Raw genomic sequence first — 19,538 nt, forward strand, 5'->3', positions numbered from 1 at the left:
TGGTTGTGTGCAGGAGGGTCTAGTCGGCTAAAGAGCGCAGTTTAATTGTGGAGGTGACTCAACATTTTCTTCAATGGCCGAGAGCTCTGTCGCACCCTGTAATAATATGCTACATATAGTAGGTGACAAGATCCCATCTACAGAGCCGGTAGACGGCACTCGGCGAGGAATGACGTTAGAAGTTTGGTGGTGGTGGGGCTCACCAGAACCGGAGGACTGATAGTCTCAGCTTCATAGCTCACTGGTCTTGTCTTCCCCTACCTCAGGCAGAACTTGCCGGAGCTTGGAGGCCAGCTATAGCTCTCGTTGAGGAACTGGAGGGTAGTCTACTTATACAGTCATGTACATGACTCGAGTATGGGTTTACTTTCCATAACATACAGGCTACATTGTAGAGTCAATAGACATGGTTAGCATATTACCCGTTCACGCTAACTCCGACCGTTTGGCGTGCAGATCTACCGTTTTTTGTGTGTTTTCAAGACATGGTTAGCATTTCGGTTTCTGACACAACGATAGACGTGTGAGGTAACCCTAGTTGGAATCTTACCGTTTCGTTCTCCCGCTAAAAAGAGCTTTCTATCGTCGAAACGGTACTAGACAGTATTTTGGGTGTTGGGTACGAGTACCGTTGGATTTAGCGTGAACGATAAAATGCTAACCAAGTCCAATTGTATTATAAGGTCGATCTACCGCAACAACTCAGCTACAATTTCACTTCACAGGAAACCTATCCGGGCGACCACTTGTATAATGGATAAGGCGATTACACGTAGATGTCCAAGAGGATCACTCAAGGGCGAGTCAAGGCCACATCGCAGGCGAAATAGTACCTTGAGCACAGCTAGCTGGATACATATCCTCTCACCGTCAGGCACTGCATGTGCCGCTAGATTTACCGCGTGTTAGCGGTCGGCGGTCTGCCGTGAATTTCCTCAGGAGCGGGCACGAACATTACATTTTTTAGTCTTTTGCCTACAAGTACTGGGTAGACCTCCACGTAATCCTCTATAGACATCTAGGATCACAGATCTGCTCACACACTCCTCAAATGCAATTCCCCAAATGGGCAGAGCCTCCAAATAAGGCCGCATACGTTGAACACTGTAAGGAAACAGCTGCCTAAGCCGACCACTCAAGGGACCTTCAAAGCGTGGTCTCTGTTACCAGGTAGTCCCCTAATCAAGGGTGAGTTGACTGGAAATAGCATCCCTTGATCCTTGTTCCAGTGGTCTTCTGGGTAGGCCTTTCCCAAATCGGCCACTTATTTTGACCTATTCGGCTTTTCGATCGGCTGAAAAAATCGCCAGAATCGGCTGAAACTTTCTGTAAAAGGTGGAAATTCGGCTCTAAAGTCGCAGCCACCTTTCGCAGATAATGGCTACAGAAATTGTATTGGCATGCTATTGAGGCACTAAAACATCAATTTTCGGCGAATTCAGTGCGAAAATTGCGTATTCGGCTAAAAGATCGGTGATTTCTTCAAAACCACTATTTTTCGGCCAATGTTTCGGCCGGCCGATTTGGGAAATGCCCATGGGCCTTGACGCAGGCGCGCACGAGCGATCATGCCCAGTTGCCCTCGACCCTGCAAAACATGTACATACTGTATTCGGCGATTTCTTGGTAAAATCTCAGAATTCGGCCAAAAGATCGGCGATTTTCTGAAAAGGCTACTTTTTCGGCCGACCGATTTGGGAAAGGCCTACTTCTGCAAGTTCTGGGATAGGTGGGGGTCGCTTTGACAGGTTACACTGAACATGTTGTGAACATCCCTTGAATGGCTGATTTCACTCTACTTCTCCATCTTCTGCTTCACTTTGAAAAAACAAACAGGTTTATCATTATACAGTAGGTATCGGTTATAGCGTGGGTGTTTGAAAAACGACTTTCTATTCTTATTTCCGATCTTTCTTACACACGATAAATCAAGTGTGGCATATCACATGCATGTGCGCAGGGGCAGGGCCGAGGGGCAGGGGCAAGGGCAGGGGCAGGGGCAGGGCAGGAAGATCATCGTGCATCAGGTAGTAGTAGTAGTATTTACTTCTTGAAGTATTATTATTAATTTTTGTTAGGGAAATCCCTACAGACGTTGCCGTCTTTGTACATGTACATGGAACGCAGTACTTCTGTGTTCTGTGTGGCTGGTCATAGTCCCATAGGCTTACCATGTGGCTGGTCATAGTCCCATAGGCTTACCATGTGGCTGGTCATAGTCCCATAGGCTTACCATGTGGCTGGTCATAGTCCCATAGGCTTACCATGTGGCTGGTCATAGTCCCATAGGCTTACCATGTGGCTGGTCATAGTCCCATAGGCTTACCATGTGGCTGGTCATAGTCCCATAGGCTTACCGTGTGGCTGGTCATAGTCCCATAGGCTTACCATGTGGCTGGTCATAGTCCCATAGGCTTACCATGTGGCTGGTCATAGTCCCATAGGCTTACCATGTGCCTGGTCATAGTCCCATAGGCTTACCATGTGGCTGGTCATAGTCCCATAGGCTTACCATGTGGCTGGTCATAGTCCCATAGGCTTACCATGTGCCTGGTCATAGTCCCATAGGCTTACCATGTGGCTGGTCATAGTCCCATAGGCTTACCATGTGGCTGGTCATAGTCCCATAGGCTTACCATGTGGCTGGTCATAGTCCCATAGGCTTACCATGTGGCTGGTCATATTCCCATAGGCTTACCATGTGGCTGGTCATAGTCCCATAGGCTTACCATGTGGCTGGTCATAGTCCCATAGGCTTACCATGTGGCTGGTCATAGTCCCATAGGCTTACCATGTGGCTGGTCATAGTCCCATAGGCTTATCATGTGGCTGGTCATAGTCCCATAGGCTTACCATGTGGCTGGTCATAGTCCCATAGGCTTACCATGTGGCTGGTCATAGTCCCATAGGCTTACCATGTGGCTGGTCATAGTCCCATAGGCTTACCATGTGCCTGGTCATAGTCCCATAGGCTTACCATGTGGCTGGTCATAGTCCCATAGGCTTACCATTTGGCTGGTCATAGTCCCATAGGCTTACCATGTGGCTGGTCATAGTCCCATAGGCTTACCATGTGGCTGGTCATAGTCCCATAGGCTTACCATGTGCCTCGTCATAGTCCCATAGGCTTACCATGTGGCTGGTCATAGTCCCATAGGCTTACCATGTGGCTGGTCATAGTCCCATAGGCTTACCATGTGGCTGGTCATAGTCCCATAGGCTTACCATGTGGCTGGTCATAGTCCCATAGGCTTACCATGTGGCTGGTCATAGTCCCATAGGCTTACCATGTGGCTGGTCATAGTCCCATAGGCTTACCATGTGGCTGGTCATAGTCCCATAGGCTTACCATGTGGCTGGTCATAGTCCCATAGGCTTACCATGTGGCTGGTCATAGTCCCATAGGCTTACCATGTGGCTGGTCATAGTCCCATAGGCTTACCATGTGGCTGGTCATAGTCCCATAGGCTTACCATGTGGCTGGTCATAGTCCCATAGGCTTACCATGTGGCTGGTCATAGTCCCATAGGCTTACCATGTGGCTGGTCATAGTCCCATAGGCTTACCATGTGGCTGGTCATAGTCCCATAGGCTTACCATGTGGCTGGTCATAGTCCCATAGGCTTACCATGTGCCTGGTCATAGTCCCATAGGCTTACCATGTGGCTGGTCATAGTCCCATAGGCTTACCATGTGGCTGGTCATAGTCCCATAGGCTTACCATGTGGCTGGTCATAGTCCCATAGGCTTACCATGTGGCTGGTCATAGTCCCATAGGCTTACCATGTGCCTGGTCATAGTCCCATAGGCTTACCATGTGGCCTGGTCATAGTCCCATAGGCTTACCATGTGGCTGGTCATAGTCCCATAGGCTTACCATGTGGCTGGTCATAGTCCCATAGGCTTACCATGTGGCTGGTCATAGTCCCATAGGCTTACCATGTGGCTGGTCATAGTCCCATAGGCTTACCATGTGGCTGGTCATAGTCCCATAGGCTTACCATGTGGCTGGTCATAGTCCCATAGGCTTACCATGTGGCTGGTCATAGTCCCATAGGCTTACCATGTGGCTGGTCATAGTCCCATAGGCTTACCATGTGGCTGGTCATAGTCCCATAGGCTTACCATGTGGCTGGTCATAGTCCCATAGGCTTACCATGTGGCTGGTCATAGTCCCATAGGCTTACCATGTGGCTGGTCATAGTCCCATAGGCTTACCATGTGGCTGGTCATAGTCCCATAGGCTTACCATGTGGCTGGTCATAGTCCCATAGGCTTACCATGTGGCTGGTCATAGTCCCATAGGCTTACCATGTGGCTGGTCATAGTCCCATAGGCTTACCATGTGGCTGGTCATAGTCCCATAGGCTTACCATGTGGCTGGTCATAGTCCCATAGGCTTACCATGTGGCTGGTCATAGTCCCATAGGCTTACCATGTGGCTGGTCATAGTCCCATAGGCTTACCATGTGGCTGGTCATAGTCCCATAGGCTTACCATGTGGCTGGTCATAGTCCCATAGGCTTACCATGTGGCTGGTCATAGTCCCATAGGCTTACCATGTGGCTGGTCATAGTCCCATAGGCTTACCATGTGGCTGGTCATAGTCCCATAGGCTTACCATGTGGCTGGTCATAGTCCCATAGGCTTACCATGTGGCTGGTCATAGTCCCATAGGCTTACCATGTGGCTGGTCATAGTCCCATAGGCTTACCATGTGGCTGGTCATAGTCCCATAGGCTTACCATGTGGCTGGTCATAGTCCCATAGGCTTACCATGTGGCTGGTCATAGTCCCATAGGCTTACCATGTGGCTGGTCATAGTCCCATAGGCTTACCATGTGGCTGGTCATAGTCCCATAGGCTTACCATGTGGCTGGTCATAGTCCCATAGGCTTACCATGTGGCTGGTCATAGTCCCATAGGCTTACCATGTGGCTGGTCATAGTCCCATAGGCTTACCATGTGGCTGGTCATAGTCCCATAGGCTTACCATGTGGCTGGTCATAGTCCCATAGGCTTACCATGTGGCTGGTCATAGTCCCATAGGCTTACCATGTGGCTGGTCATAGTCCCATAGGCTTACCATGTGGCTGGTCATAGTCCCATAGGCTTACCATGTGGCTGGTCATAGTCCCATAGGCTTACCATGTGGCTGGTCATAGTCCCATAGGCTTACCATGTGGCTGGTCATAGTCCCATAGGCTTACCATGTGGCTGGTCATAGTCCCATAGGCTTACCATGTGGCTGGTCATAGTCCCATAGGCTTACCATGTGGCTGGTCATAGTCCCATAGGCTTACCATGTGCCTGGTCATAGTCCCATAGGCTTACCAGCTTACCATGTGGCTGGTCATAGTCCCATAGGCTTACCATGTGGCTGGTCATAGTCCCATAGGCTTACCATGTGGCTGGTCATAGTCCCATAGGCTTACCATGTGCCTGGTCATAGTCCCATAGGCTTACCATGTGACTGGTCATAGTCCCATAGGCTTACCATGTGGCTGGTCATAGTCCCATAGGCTTACCATGTGGCTGGTCATAGTCCCATAGGCTTACCATGTGGCTGGTCATAGTCCCATAGGCTTACCATGTGCCTGGTCATAGTCCCATAGGCTTACCATGTGGCTGGTCATAGTCCCATAGGCTTACCATGTGGCTGGTCATAGTCCCATAGGCTTACCATGTGGCTATGCAAAATGAGTTACATGACCACAACAGTTGAATCTGCAGCACTACGACGCATCAGATACTACAGGCGATACACTTTGTACTAATCTGGCATGTTTCGCTACACAAAAGTCCATTCTTAGGACCGATATACAAAATGTATTCTACTATGGGATAAAATTGCTTGTGAGAATAAATGTGCACTTGAAATCCATGTTATGATTATGAAAACATGAGAGTTCATTCTTGTAGGCAGTATATTCTTTTCACGACCACGCTATAACCGATACGCACTGTACTAGTACTGGATCTGACTAGCCACTCTAGACTAGTCTTCTAGACTACAGTGCTGGCCACTGAAATCCGACCCCCTGAGCGGTGCGCTCACATCGCAAAGACCCAACACGGCATAGTAAAACTACGAAACAGAGACCGCTAGAATGTGAACCCACCGCTTAGGGGTCGGATTTCAGTTGCCAGCACTGTGTAGATGCAGCCACATGGATGACTCTGAGTAGCTTTTGGAGATGATGGATTTTCCGACTCGGATTTTCATAATTTTCTGTGATCTCCATCGACTCCAGGCTGCCGACGACAACTCAAACTCGGCTTTGTTCTCCTTCGCGTCTCTCTACTCCAAGTAATAATACATGCAGCACTTTTACATTTACTACTTGGAGCCATCAATTCTGGAAGCACGGTATGTACATGTACATGTACATGTGTATCTGTTGTAAGTTGTAACTTATTGACTGGTGCCTTAGATATGCATGTACACATAGAACAAACACACCACGATTATACATGTACATGTACATATGCGACCGCAATTCTTTATCGGAATAATAATAATTATCACTGTGTCAAAACTACAATCTCTATGAGTAGATTTGCTAGATGCTGGTAGTTATAAAGATGTGCATGGCAACAGGAGAATGACAGCAGCCTTGTTCACGTTGTACTGGAGTTGCGCCATGCTGCAATTCTAACAGGCATATTACCATGGTTACTACTACTTACAGTGAGATTAGGGGAGGACATCATTCGAGACATTACGTAATTATTACGGTAGATCAGTAGGATAATGTAATGCAATGACTGCATGATGTAATGCAATGACTGCAATCATTGAAGCTGTAATGTCGATTATGAAATCATGTCATGCATTACCATCTTTTATCTCAATTTGTAGCAAGAACTGCAATTAGCGAGACAGGAAAGCATTGGTTAACCGCTTATGGCCATTTGAAACTCAATATTAATCCTATTGTTACTGCGAGGAGGGAAATGGAGCTGGGAAGAGGGAATCGTAAATAATATTCCATTGCAAATGTCAAAGTGAGAGTTGTTTCTTCCATGACAGTATTGTGTCGTGCTGTTTATAATCTCTTTCCATCGTTGGACGAGTTAACTGTTATACAGCGATTATATATAGAGGGTTAGATAGTGTGTGTGTGTGTATGTGAGTTGTTGTTTGGTGTGTGTGTGTGTGTGTGTGTGTGTGTGTGTGTGTGTTTGGTGTATGCGTGTATGTGTGGGTAGTATGTCAGCTAGTTGAAATTGTTGCAACAGCATCTAGCCTGGTGGGACGTGTTCCATGGACAAGTGTCGATGCTGCAAGCGGATGGTACTATTCTCGACAGAATGATGTCTAGCTTGAAGGTTGTCGATCTCTGTAATACCAAGTAAGACAACACCCCTGCACGCTGATGTGTGGTGTGGCGTATGGTGTTATCGACAGCCACACTTTCTAGCCTTGAGTTGGTGCAGCTCTTCCATCTTGATAGTGTGTTGGTTACCATCCTCATTCAGCGTGTAGCCAATAGTAGCCGACGCATACTGTATTGGCACACAATGCACAGGCGAGACCTTATCCATCTCCGCCGTGCCCGCTAACTTCACACGGTACCAGTGGCGTATGACCACGTTGTTCGTCACCACCGGAGGGTTTTCCCCGTCGTACTTGAACTGGGTTAGAGGTAGGCAGCTGCCGCCGCACATTCCCACATCCAGGTACTTTGGGAATATGACGAAGATCCAGTTCATGCGCATTATGCTGATGTTGCAGGATTTCAGCCGGCACGGGTCCAGGGTGTAGCTACTGCGTTTCGCTCTATGTCCTTGGTCTTGCTCAGCGGACTGCTGTTCCTGGTCGTTGCCATTGCTCAGTTGCTGCTCACTTGCTTGCACTACGGTGTCCACCTCGGTGTGGCTCAGGTGTGTTAGGTTGCCATGGGGAGTTGCTAGCGGCGACATCTGCCTGGTAGTCAGGATAACCACCGCTGTGCTACAGTCAAACTGTGCCATGCCCTCGCCGCTCAGGTAGAGATCGGCCTTGGCGATATCGCACGGGTGAATATCACCAACGCTCTCAGACACGTCAACGTACTTCCAACCTCCGGAGAAGTCGGACACGTCGCTGCTCCGAGTGACGCTGCGACGGAGACGATCGCCCCCGGCGACGGTTGCCAGGCATTTGCGCTGCATTCGGTTGCTAAGGGTAACCACAACGGTGCCGGTGGCCTCGTCGCTGCAAGGCGCCTGTCTGCATTTGAGGTGGATGCGCGCGTGGCGTAAGATGTCCTGGGGTTTCCCCTCCAGCTCATGCCAAGAGAAGTTCAGCCTGCACTCGCCTTGACGTGTTGATGCTCCTACACACACGGGGGACAAGGCAGAGTGAAGAACAATCACAAAGAGGTAGAGATGGTTATACTAGGGGAATCAGAACAGAACAACAAGGACAATCAAGGCTTTTTTGCTGCTACTTCAAGTTTCATGGTAACGCAATCATCAGGCAACAACTAGTGGAATCATACGTGAGGACAACAATAGGTGAATGCACTGAATGAATAGTGATTTTGCACATGTATACACATGTATACACTGTACTTGGTTGTACGAGTTGTTTTGTAGTTTACATTACAGTATCGTGTGCCAATGAAGAAAAAAATAACAATCCACTTGATTTACTAATGCACCCCTTCTAGCACACGTGCACATACATACACATACACATATACACACACACACACACACACACACACACACACACACACACATACACCTGTTCCTGTTCCTGTTCAGCACTGCCACAAGGGCCACGTGGCTCTCCTTAAGAGAGAACCGGGGAGGAGGGAGGCCGCCGGCACCTGTGTCGGGTGAGGTCGCTCCCGCGACGAAAACGGCGGCCACAGCCGGGGCAGGACCATTCAAATGTCAATCGTGTTGCTGCAGTCGGGCGATGCGTACTACGGTGGCATTTGTGTCGTGATCTGTCAGACGGTCTGGCGAAACAGCGGTCACATGTGGGGCAGTGAGCTGCGCAACAGTCCCTTGCAATAGCTTGGGGATGGTCTTCACGGGGCTGAGGATCATGGGGTGTGCATTTATGCCGCGATAGCCCACCACGGCTGCGTAGCCACCGTTGACATTGGGGACATTGCACTGCACCGCGCTGCTCTGCTATGGGCTTGGCCCTTTCATCCAAGCACTTGTGACGGCGCTTGTCCGAAGGCCTGCTAAATACGCGTCGGCAGACAAGACATTGCACATTACGCACTGGTGACGAAGCTGGTTCCAGCTCACGGTAGATGTTCCTCCACCCTGGTCGTGACTGGGTATCTTCTGGCCAAGAGTCCTGTACGTCACATCGCTGTAGATCCGGACTCAGAGCGTCTCGCCAGCGCTTTCGTGGGCCGCATGCAGGTCGGGTCTCCGGTCGGCAGCCGAACAGAACAACCCGGGGTGTCCGTTCCATATCCATGCGCATAACGTGGCCAAACCATTCCAAACGGCGTTGCACAATCCGGTCCTTGATGGGCAGGGGTCTGGCATCATTCCACTGCTCCAGGATGGTGGTGTTGCTGATGTGGAAGTCCCAGACGTCAGAGCGTGACACACCCATGATGGTGCGGAGGCATCTCATGTAAAAAGATGACAGCTTGGCAATATCGGCTTGGAGTGGTACCCAGCACTCAGACGCATACAGCAGCAAGCTCAGCACACACGCCTCAAACACTGTTCGCTTGGTGGCCAGCGTTAGATTGTTATCCCGAAACACTGGGCGACTCAGAACGCCAAAGGCACGTGATGCAGCAGCTATCCTGGACCCGATATCCCGGGAGCAGCGGCCATCAGCGTGGATATTAGTTCCGAGGTAGCGAAACTCAGAGACCACCTCCACCGCATGGCCATTCAACATCAGCGGGCGCACATCCTCTTCAGTAACATGATGACCGGTGACCATGAGCTTGGTTTTCTCTAGGTTAACTTTGAGACCGAATGCACCTGCCACCTCAACAAATGCCGTTAGGCAAGTCTCTATTGCCTCCCGACGCGTGGCCATCAGGGCAGAGTCATCTGCAAATTGGCAGTCAAGGATGGAACGTCTAGTGTCTGTGCGGTGTCGTCGGAAGAACAGACGTTGCCTTGCATTAGTATGAATCGGAACACCAGCTCCGGGGATATCTGCGACGCGGGCATACCACCGTTGGAAGACTGCCCACATGAAGATGTTAAATAATGTGGGAGCCATGGAGCAACCTTGACGGAGGCCATTCCTCACAGCAAATGGATCGAGTCTATCACCATCAACGCAAATTGTAGCCTGCATAGAGGTGTGGAAGGACTGAACAATGGATAGGAGACGGGGAGGAACACCAGCTTTCTCCAGTACGCGCCACAGGCAATCCCGACTGACAGAGTCATAAGCCTTGCGGAGGTCGATGAACAGGAGGAAAGCTTTCCCTCGATGTTCAAATGCCTTCTCCACCATCTGGCGGACCACAAATATCATATCCGTACAGGATCGCCCTCGTCGAAAACCACACTGAGTGTCTGGTAAGAAGGACTCAGCCATAGATTGCAGGCGAGTCTGCACAATGCGGGCAAGTACTTTACCGGCAACATCCAAGAGGGAAATGCCTCGCCAATTATCGCAGCGACTCAGGTCGCCTTTCTTGGGAATGGGTATAAGATTACAGTCGACCCATTCCTGCGGTACTGTGCCATCATTCCAGACGCGATGGAGGAGTTCCAACAGAGACTCACTGAACCTCTGGCCACTGTACTTGATCATCTCCGGTAGGATGCCTGACTCACCGGCCGCCTTTCCATTGCGTAGTTTGCTTATAGCTCGCTGTAGCTCCTCAGCAGTTGGCAGGTCATCGAGCTCTGGGACTGGATCCCTGGCCTCTAGCTGATCAATCTCCTCTGGGTCAAACACGGACGCGACATTAAGTATGTTGGCAAAGTGCCGTCGCCACTGCGTACCCTGCTCTGCTCGAGACTTGCATATGTTGTTGTTCAGATCACGTATAGGCACAGTTGCCTTACTGCGCAAGCCTTGCCGTGCGGCCTGCATATCGTGAATACAAGACCATACGTGGGCTGAGCTGAAACGTGACTGTTCCAACTCCGCTGCCTTGGCCACGAACCAGTCATTTTTCGCCCTTCGCACAGCGGCGCGGGCCTCTCCTCGAGCCCTCCGGAATTCTACCAGTACTGGATTGTTGGACTGGCCAGTCTTGATCCATCGGGAGTACAACTCGTTCCGTCTGGCAAGTAGAGGCTGGATGATTTCCCGGCTGTCCACGTACCAGTCTGGTTGCCTGCGTTTGCTACGGCCGAGGACATCCCCTGCCGCTTCAGTAAGCGTGTCACGGAGAACATGCCAATGCTCCCCAGTAGTGGTGATGGGTGATGATAACTTCCCATTCAATACTGTCTCCGTCTTGGTCTGATATTCCCGGATCAACTCGCAGTCTACGTTTCTTCCCCGAGCCAGTGTATCACGGAACTTGGAGACACATACACATACACACACACACACACACACACACACACACACACACACACACACACACACACACACACACACACACACACACACACATAGTACATGACTGTACAGATGACATAAACCATTGTCTAAAGCAGTAAAGGTATGTGGAAGACTTTCCAGCCAGGACTAAGTACTGACAAGATCTATTCAAGTGCCTTTCTAAGTCCATGAAACATGGTGTGGGTACTCAGGGTGAATCTATCCTGAGATGTCTGAGTGCTTTGTCGGACATTCTTTCAATCTCATTCTTTCAAGGTCAGTTCCACGGGACAACACATGGAACATACTCACTCAGCAGCATAGGGGATGGCCGGACAACAACAGCAACAACAATAGCAACAAGAGCTGATTGGGGAATATCTGACACGATCTCTGATGCACTCAGCAATCACACAACCACTATCACAGGCCCCTTAAATTGTCCTCTGCTGTGGAAAACGCCAGTCAATTCTTCACACTCCCATACAATCTGCTGCAGTCCTGAAGGACATTGGCCATGTCAGGTCTCTGTGACCAGGCGCACCACACAGCAAACAATGTTCTGCGCCGCCACATATTGTCTGCTGTGTGGGTCATGGCTGATTGACATAACATCTGAGCAATGGTCGTGTGTTGCTGATTACAAGTACAAATGCTGCATAGCTGCAATCAGTACAGTATAATGCTACTGATCTATCCAGTGTATCCATACTGGAGATAACACTGACTGACCGTGGCTTAGAGCCAGAAACATTCTAGGTCAGGGACTCTCAGGTCTTGCTTGCCCCATCAGCCTTTCTGGCCCTAACTGCCTGCATTGCTTGCCCTGATTGCCTTGTTTGCCCTGACTGTCTTGCTAGGCCAGTCAGCCTTGCTCGACCGATGCACCACCCTTCATCATTTTTATCCGATCTTGCAACTCTAGACAGCACTTCAAGTAGAAAATCTCTACTCTCCAAATATTTGCAGTTTGAAGTTGCTTCACGTCTGAGTAGAGTCATTCACTGCAGCTTCAAACTGCATCATTTCAAATCACCATCTACTGTCCTCCGCCTCCGCCATGGCAGTGGCAGTGACCTGACACAAGCAGAACTCAGTCCTCGGCTGGTGGTGGTTCTCAACACAATTATATAGCTAGGTGTAATGCAAAAGAAGTGGAAATTTACTTTTCCACACTGTCCTGTGCATGCCTTGCCATATCAAGATCAATGAAGAAACTTCTTGGTCAATCCCAACCACAGCCCACACGTTTTAGCTTACTTCAGTAGTTACTAGTCTAATCAGAGGTGTATGCTGCACAAGCCATTTCCCTAGTATTTCCCCCTAGCTTCAATAGTCACTGTTCGTCCGGCACCACCCGAAGGCATTTCCACTGTGCCACACTGAGTGTGTTTGATGATGACTGAACTGTGAAATCTCTCTGCGGGGACCTGTGCCCTTCACCCTGTGTCTTACCAGGAGCATTGCAGTTCATGCAGCTCCCTGTGGCCATGTAGTGTCAGCCAGCTATGGGTGCATACATCCATGTGTTGAACTGTGTACATACCCTAACAGGAGCATTTTAGTACATACATCTCCTTATGGCCATGTAGTGCCCATCAGCCAAGGGCACAGGCATTCGTGTGTTGAACTATCCCCATACCCTACCAGTAGCAATGAAGTTCACACATCTCCTTATGGCCATGCAGTACCCCGCAGCCACCAGGGTTGCATACATCCGTTTGTTGGCCTGTGCAGTAATACACCAGTGGCTGTGTTGAGCAAGGGTTTGCACTGTGCCATGGAAACTTCCATTGTGCAGCGCGTCGCCTGAAGTTCTACCAATTCTTTAGCCTGTGTGTCAGAAAACAGTGCTGAGTACAGTTTGCTCTGTAGCCGCCACTCCCAGCATGCCCTCTCTGCAGTCTCTGCTCACACTGAGAATCTCAGCCCTGGGCTGTAGGACACCACTAACTGCATGCAGCTGCAACCCGCGCTCAAACCCACGGCCTAAATACACACACACACATCACCACCACGTATACACACTGTGCCTTCCCAAGCTAAACCAGACACACAGCCCACCACCAAGAGTCCACTACAGCGCTGGGAAACACTTGCAGATCTCAGGGGTTTGCCAAGACCCATCGGCACTACTGTTTCACTCAGGGCCATCTCTATAGAGTGGTGAATAACATAAACACTTGACAGGGGCCATGCCAGATCCAATCCTGTCTCAGATATTTGCCATTATACCCGGTATATTGTGTGCACTAAGCCATGATGATTTGATTCGACACAACACACACACACACACACACACACACACACACACACACACACACACACACACACACACACACACACACACACACACACACACACACACACACACACACACACACACTCACATGTGCACACACAGTGACACACACACACACCATGCAGTTCCCCAGCTATATTATTATACGTTAGAATTATTTCCCAAGCTGACAATATCGCCTGCCTTCACACCATCCTCTGCTGTCCATGTCATTGTGGTATGCGGCTGCCACTGACACAATGGCAAGGTACCCATCAACACTCTAGCCTACTCTGGCATATTCAAGCTGTTGGAGTGTCACTGTCCTAGCTTGGCAGGGCCACAGTGAAATACTGCTACAGAGCTTTCGGCGGAGCGCTAAGAGCGCATGGCGGTGACGGGTTTAGGATGTCCACAGTGTGTGTCCAGTATTTCTGTAATCCCCAGGCACGCCCATACTCCAGGCACGCCCATACTATTGGAATATTTTTTAACGTCAAACCCTGACATGCTTATGCTGTGTGTGTGGGATTGTGGTCATGCCCTGTCACACTCTGTTACTTGGCTGGAAATATGTATCCTTGCATTGGATTGGGATCTTCATTAAGCCACAAGGGCGTGTCAGCCCCAGCAATAGCAGTGTTGTTTGTGACTGTCAGCCCCAGCAATAGCAGTGCTGTTTGTGACTGTCAGCCCCAGCAATAGCAGTGTTGTTTGTGACTGTCAGCCCCAGCAATAGCAGTGTTGTTTGTGACTGTCAGCCCCAGCAATAGCAGTGTTTCCAGCAATAGCAGTGTTGTTTGTGACTGTCAGCCCCAGCAATAGCGGTGCTGTTTGTGACTGTCAGCCCGAGCAATAGCAGTGTTGTTTGTGACTGTCAGCCCCAGCAATAGCAGTGTTGTTTGTGACTGTCAGCCCCAGCAATAGCAGTGTTGTTTGTGACTGTCAGCCCCAGCAATAGCAGTGTTGTTTGTGACTGTCAGCCCCAGCAATAGCAGTGCTGTTTGTGACTGTCAGCCCCAGCAATAGCAGTGCTGTTTGTGACTGTCAGCCCCAGCAATAGCAGTGTTGTTTGTGACTGTCAGCCCCAGCAATAGCAGTGTTGTTTGTGACTGTCAGCCCCAGCAATAGCAGTGTTTCCAGCAATAGCAGTGTTGTTTGTGACTGTCAGCCCCAGCAATAGCGGTGCTGTTTGTGACTGTCAGCCCGAGCAATAGCAGTGTTGTTTGTGACTGTTAAAGAATCCCAGAATAATGTTGTGCTCATTATTGGCCTTCAAGAGCTTTTAAAAGGTGACTCAGTCGGGTGTCTTCTCCAATGTATTCCTGTGCGTGTGCGTGTGTGTGTGTGTGTGTGTGTGTGTGTGCATGTGTGTACAAGTTGTGTCGATTGGACAGTTATCTGGCGCAAGTCTTGATCTGTCTCTTTCAGATCTTATTTGCTATCGTTGCTATAAGAGAAAATCTGTGGGTGGACATCCAGTGCATTTGCAGATTTGCGTGCTGCTCTTGCGACGGGCGTAGACATGGTACACGGTGTGTGTATGTGTGTGTGTGTTCTCCTGTACACCATTTCCTTACTAAGCTCATGTTTCCCACTGAGTAGTATGTGTCAATATTAAACCCAGGCCCAGCACTCACTACACAACCATACGCTGGGGGGGGGGGGGGACCTGCACGCAGAGAGGACTGCCACATATCTGCGGTTTACTTTTTGTTTAGATACCTCAGGACCTGTGTTGGGTTAGGCTTACAACAGCGTTCAACCACATGAGACCAAAAGGTGATTGCCTGGGTGATGGCTATCAAGTACACTATGGTAGTGCAGTCTCAGGTTTAGATTCCTCGACTTGGGGGGGGGGGGGGGGGGGGGGGCTAGGCTACGCTGGTGCTCACAAGTCTCTCCTTTCTCACTTCTAGAGCAAGGGGCCCTAGATCCAACCCTGGACTACGATCACAGTCAACGTGTCTTCAAAGCATCAAAGTCTGAGTGCTCCGAATGTGACAAACACAGTGGTGACCGTTGATAACTTCTTAGTAGATCTCTGTGCCAGTTTGTAACCGACACTACAATAGCTACACTGTCGCAGCGGAGTTGGCATGCGCTGCCAGCGACGACCGCTTTGTCGCCACAAACCTAAGCGATTCCCGTTTTCTAGAGCACGTTTCGCGCAACTGAGCTTCTGACTTCCTGTATGTTTGCGCATAGCACACTCATGACTAGCCGGTCATGAGTGTGCTATGTGGAAACATACAGGAAGTCACAATTCAACTCAACAAAAATGTACAAGTACTAGTATTTCAAACACAGCCAGGACGTGACGTGATCCGATTTTAATTTCTCTTACCTTTAGCGGGAAGGAAGGAGAGCACAGATGCAGCGTTGTAATGCAGACTCCGCAGGATCTCGTGCTTTCGCCTCATCTTCTCCGGGTGCGCTGCGATGACACTGTCGTCAAACTCCTGCATCACGCTCATGGCGTGCGCGCGCTGGGTAGGCGAGAAGCGTCTCTTGCGATACCTTCGCGTGCTGCTTCCGTTTGTCATCTGTACAACCTGTCGTCTATGCCGGCCGCTAACATCCGTCGCCAGGGGACCATCTTGTCCGAAGTCCACTCCACGGGACTGGAAGAAACTCTTCAGAGTCGACACGAAATGCAGGGACTTGTGCACGTGGTTGATGAAGTCAGGATCGCGCACTGCACCTCTATCACCCTCAGAACCTTTTCTCTCAGCTTCCGCAAGGGCTACACACACCGCTAATAGCACGCATAGCGCTACCAATGACGAATATCGGCAACTCATCTTCTTCACAAGTTTCCACGGAGCACTGCTGACAGGAAGTTGAGTATTCTAACTGCCACTGATGGGTTTTACCACTGCTGGAGTTCGCAAGAGCCCCGCGTTCAGACAGTGAATAATACTCAAACACACAGCGGATGCACAGCAAGTGATGATCAGGGAGATCGGCGAGGAATTTCTCTTGGAGCAAGCTGCCGGGGTTGGAAGGCTTCTGATGCTCCATCTTGCAACCCGTGGGGTTTTTATCGAGACGAGGCGGTGAAGCATTCGAGACGCGAACAAGCCGCCAGCTACACAATGCGAGTACTTGTCCTCACTACTTTGCTGTGTTGAATACGTCGACGATACCAACACACGGAGTTGCTGTTGCCTGTGTTGATAGTGCTGATGATCTAGTAGAAGCGTATTCCCGGAGACGTGCTAACCTCACACTTCCACTCCAGACACCACAGACTACACACAGTCAGTATCAGCAGCAGCAGCACTGCCACACTTTGCTAGTCGAGCCAGACAGTGTGCGACTCTCCTATGGCCTAACGCGTTCGTTTGACTGGACACCCAGCCTAGCCGGCCATGTATAGCCAGTCACTCAGACTTGATCACAGTCACACCTGCGTGCACATCTCACGGCTCTCGCACTCTCGTACTCACACGCTCACGCACTTGCAGGATTTCCTCCCGAACTTTTACTACAGCCGCTACGTGTCAAAGAGGTCACCATGCCCAGTGGTTCTAGCGACAAAGTTGTTTCATGTTCTCCGTGATGGGCATTTCACTACAATACAGCGTTGAACTCTATTGTTTCTGCAAGAGCCAGCATTGCCCCTGTGGCGAAGTCGTTGGCCATTCTCCGCACATTCCCACTGAGCAAGTCTTGCTTTCGTCATTCCGTACAGCCAGCCTGCAATAGCATTGCCTGAGGCTGAACGACTCGCACTATCTCTCCTTTGATGATGACCCGGGTACCGAGACTGGACTGGCTGCCTACGTAGTACTTTCATCTGTGGCATACAATTAAATCGCTGTCTGCTTCTCTCAGCCTCAGCCTCTGCAGAGTGCAGTGCGTGGATAAAGACGACTGCTGCTGTTCTACTGATCCGAAGTGCCAGCATGCTGAGAGTTCGAGTGTCCTCGACTGGATCTCGGACTACTCGCACACCTACCCTACACTACACTACAGTCATAGTACAGGTGAGCTACAATGCCATGTAGTACAGCCGTGGGCAGTGCAGTAGAGCCTCGTACTTCACCATACTACTTGCTCGCACACGATTGCACTCTTCTGGTGGTGCATGGTATCAATACAAGTCTGGGCCATGGGGTATGGGTCTCTAGCTCTGGCTTTCAGTGCGAACCATGCGTGTTCAATGCGTGGTCTGACTAGAAAGTAGTCTGTCGCTTGCACCCGCCACGCACACTAGAATAGTACTCAGTAATAGTAGCCAGAAACCGTGCAGACTCCAGTCCGTGTAGTATTCAACACATTATTTTCGGTGTGGAAACTCTACGTGGGTTATTTCGGTGGAGAAACCAGGCACCTAAATTTAGATCTACATGTAATTAATACGCCTAATTAAAGTCACTGGGTCATGGAGTATGCACTGTAGACGTCTACGTCACGTGTACATGTACGTGAAGAGAATGCTGGACATGTACAGTGCTGGAAACTGAAATCCGACCTCTGAGCGGTGTGCTCAGATCGCAAAGACCCAGCTCTGGATAGTAAAACTACGAAATACTACATATAGAGACCACTGGAGACCGCTAGAATGTGAAAGCATCGCTAGGGGGTCGGATTTCAGTTGCCAGCACTGTACATGTGCATGTACCATGAGTTAGCCTGTGGCGGAAAATACCAGCAGAAAACAGGCAGGTAACAGGCGGGTATTTTTCTTGTATGTTTTATGCATGTTTGGTATGTGGATAATGAGTAGAATTCAATGAAGTGCCTGCTTTCATTTTCGTAAAGGTTTGCACGCTACTGCTAGTTTCACTGCTTTTACAGCAGGATCTCCCAACCTTTTGATCATTATCCACCAGGCCAGGGCTTAGGGTCCGGCGGATTCTGCCAGCAGAAAAAATTGGCAGAATTCGGTACTTTTTCTGGTAAGTTTCATGCATGTTTGGTATGTGGATAAAAAAATGGAGCAGACTTCGAGGAATTGCCCGCCATAAGGTTTGTATGGTTCTGCCCATTTCACTGCTTTTCGAGCAGAATCTGCCACCTTTTCGAGCAGAATTCGCCGGTCTCTACCAGGGCTATTATGGACTGTGTCTGTGAAGTGTCATGTATTGTATTTGTGGTCACCTACACTGTACACTGTACATTTGGCATTGGCAGATTCTGCTCGAAAAGGTGGCAGATTCTGCTCGAGAAGCAGTGAAATTGGCAGAACCATACAAACCTTATGGCGGGCAATTCCTCGAATTCTGCTCCATTTCTTTATCCACATACCAAATATGCATAAACTTACCAGAAAAAAGTACCGAATTCTGCCAATTTTTCTGCCGGCATTATCCGCTGGTGCCTACTGTACATGCAATTCTACTCACCATGACCATGGGTGCACAAACATACAAACAACTGATTGTTTGTTTAGGGATTCTTGTACAAGTACTTGTGACACTCAGGGAGGTGCCTAACACCCAAACACAACCTAGTGAAAAAAGTTACAGTCATGCCAGGCCACCACCAGTGCACCATGCCCGATCAATACCATTGGCATTGGACATGTAGTAACGCGTTTTTGTGGATGCCACTTCGCTGCCATTTAGTGCTGCTCCAGTAGAGGGCTGATGCTCGCACGCATACATGTACATACTGGTAACGACTTACACGTACATAACTGTGCAGTGAGTCTGCTACATTGGCTCTGTCTCTGACATTGAGCAATCTCTGCAGCTCGGGGATCAACGGATTGGGATTTGACTGTACAGTGCATTAGGGGCGTTAAAAAAACCCCGT

General features: G+C 49.7%; 1 protein-coding gene across 1 annotated transcript; it reads right to left on the minus strand.

Annotated features, from left to right (window-relative positions):
* Positions 1-6,477: 6,477 nt before the first annotated feature.
* On the minus strand, positions 6,478-17,108 carry LOC135830040 (uncharacterized). The gene is made up of 2 exons (XM_065342426.1): positions 16,120-17,108; positions 6,478-8,321 (listed from the first exon to the last, which is right to left on the minus strand). Exons 1-2 carry the CDS (start codon positions 16,574-16,576, stop codon positions 7,402-7,404), a joined length of 1,377 nt encoding a protein of 458 aa, XP_065198498.1. The 5' UTR covers positions 16,577-17,108; the 3' UTR covers positions 6,478-7,401.
* Between the last annotated feature and the right edge of the window lie 2,430 nt (positions 17,109-19,538).

The sequence above is a fragment of the Sycon ciliatum genome, chromosome 13, assembly GCF_964019385.1.
Source record: "Sycon ciliatum chromosome 13, ocSycCili1.1, whole genome shotgun sequence".
NCBI lineage: Eukaryota > Metazoa > Porifera > Calcarea > Leucosolenida > Sycettidae > Sycon > Sycon ciliatum.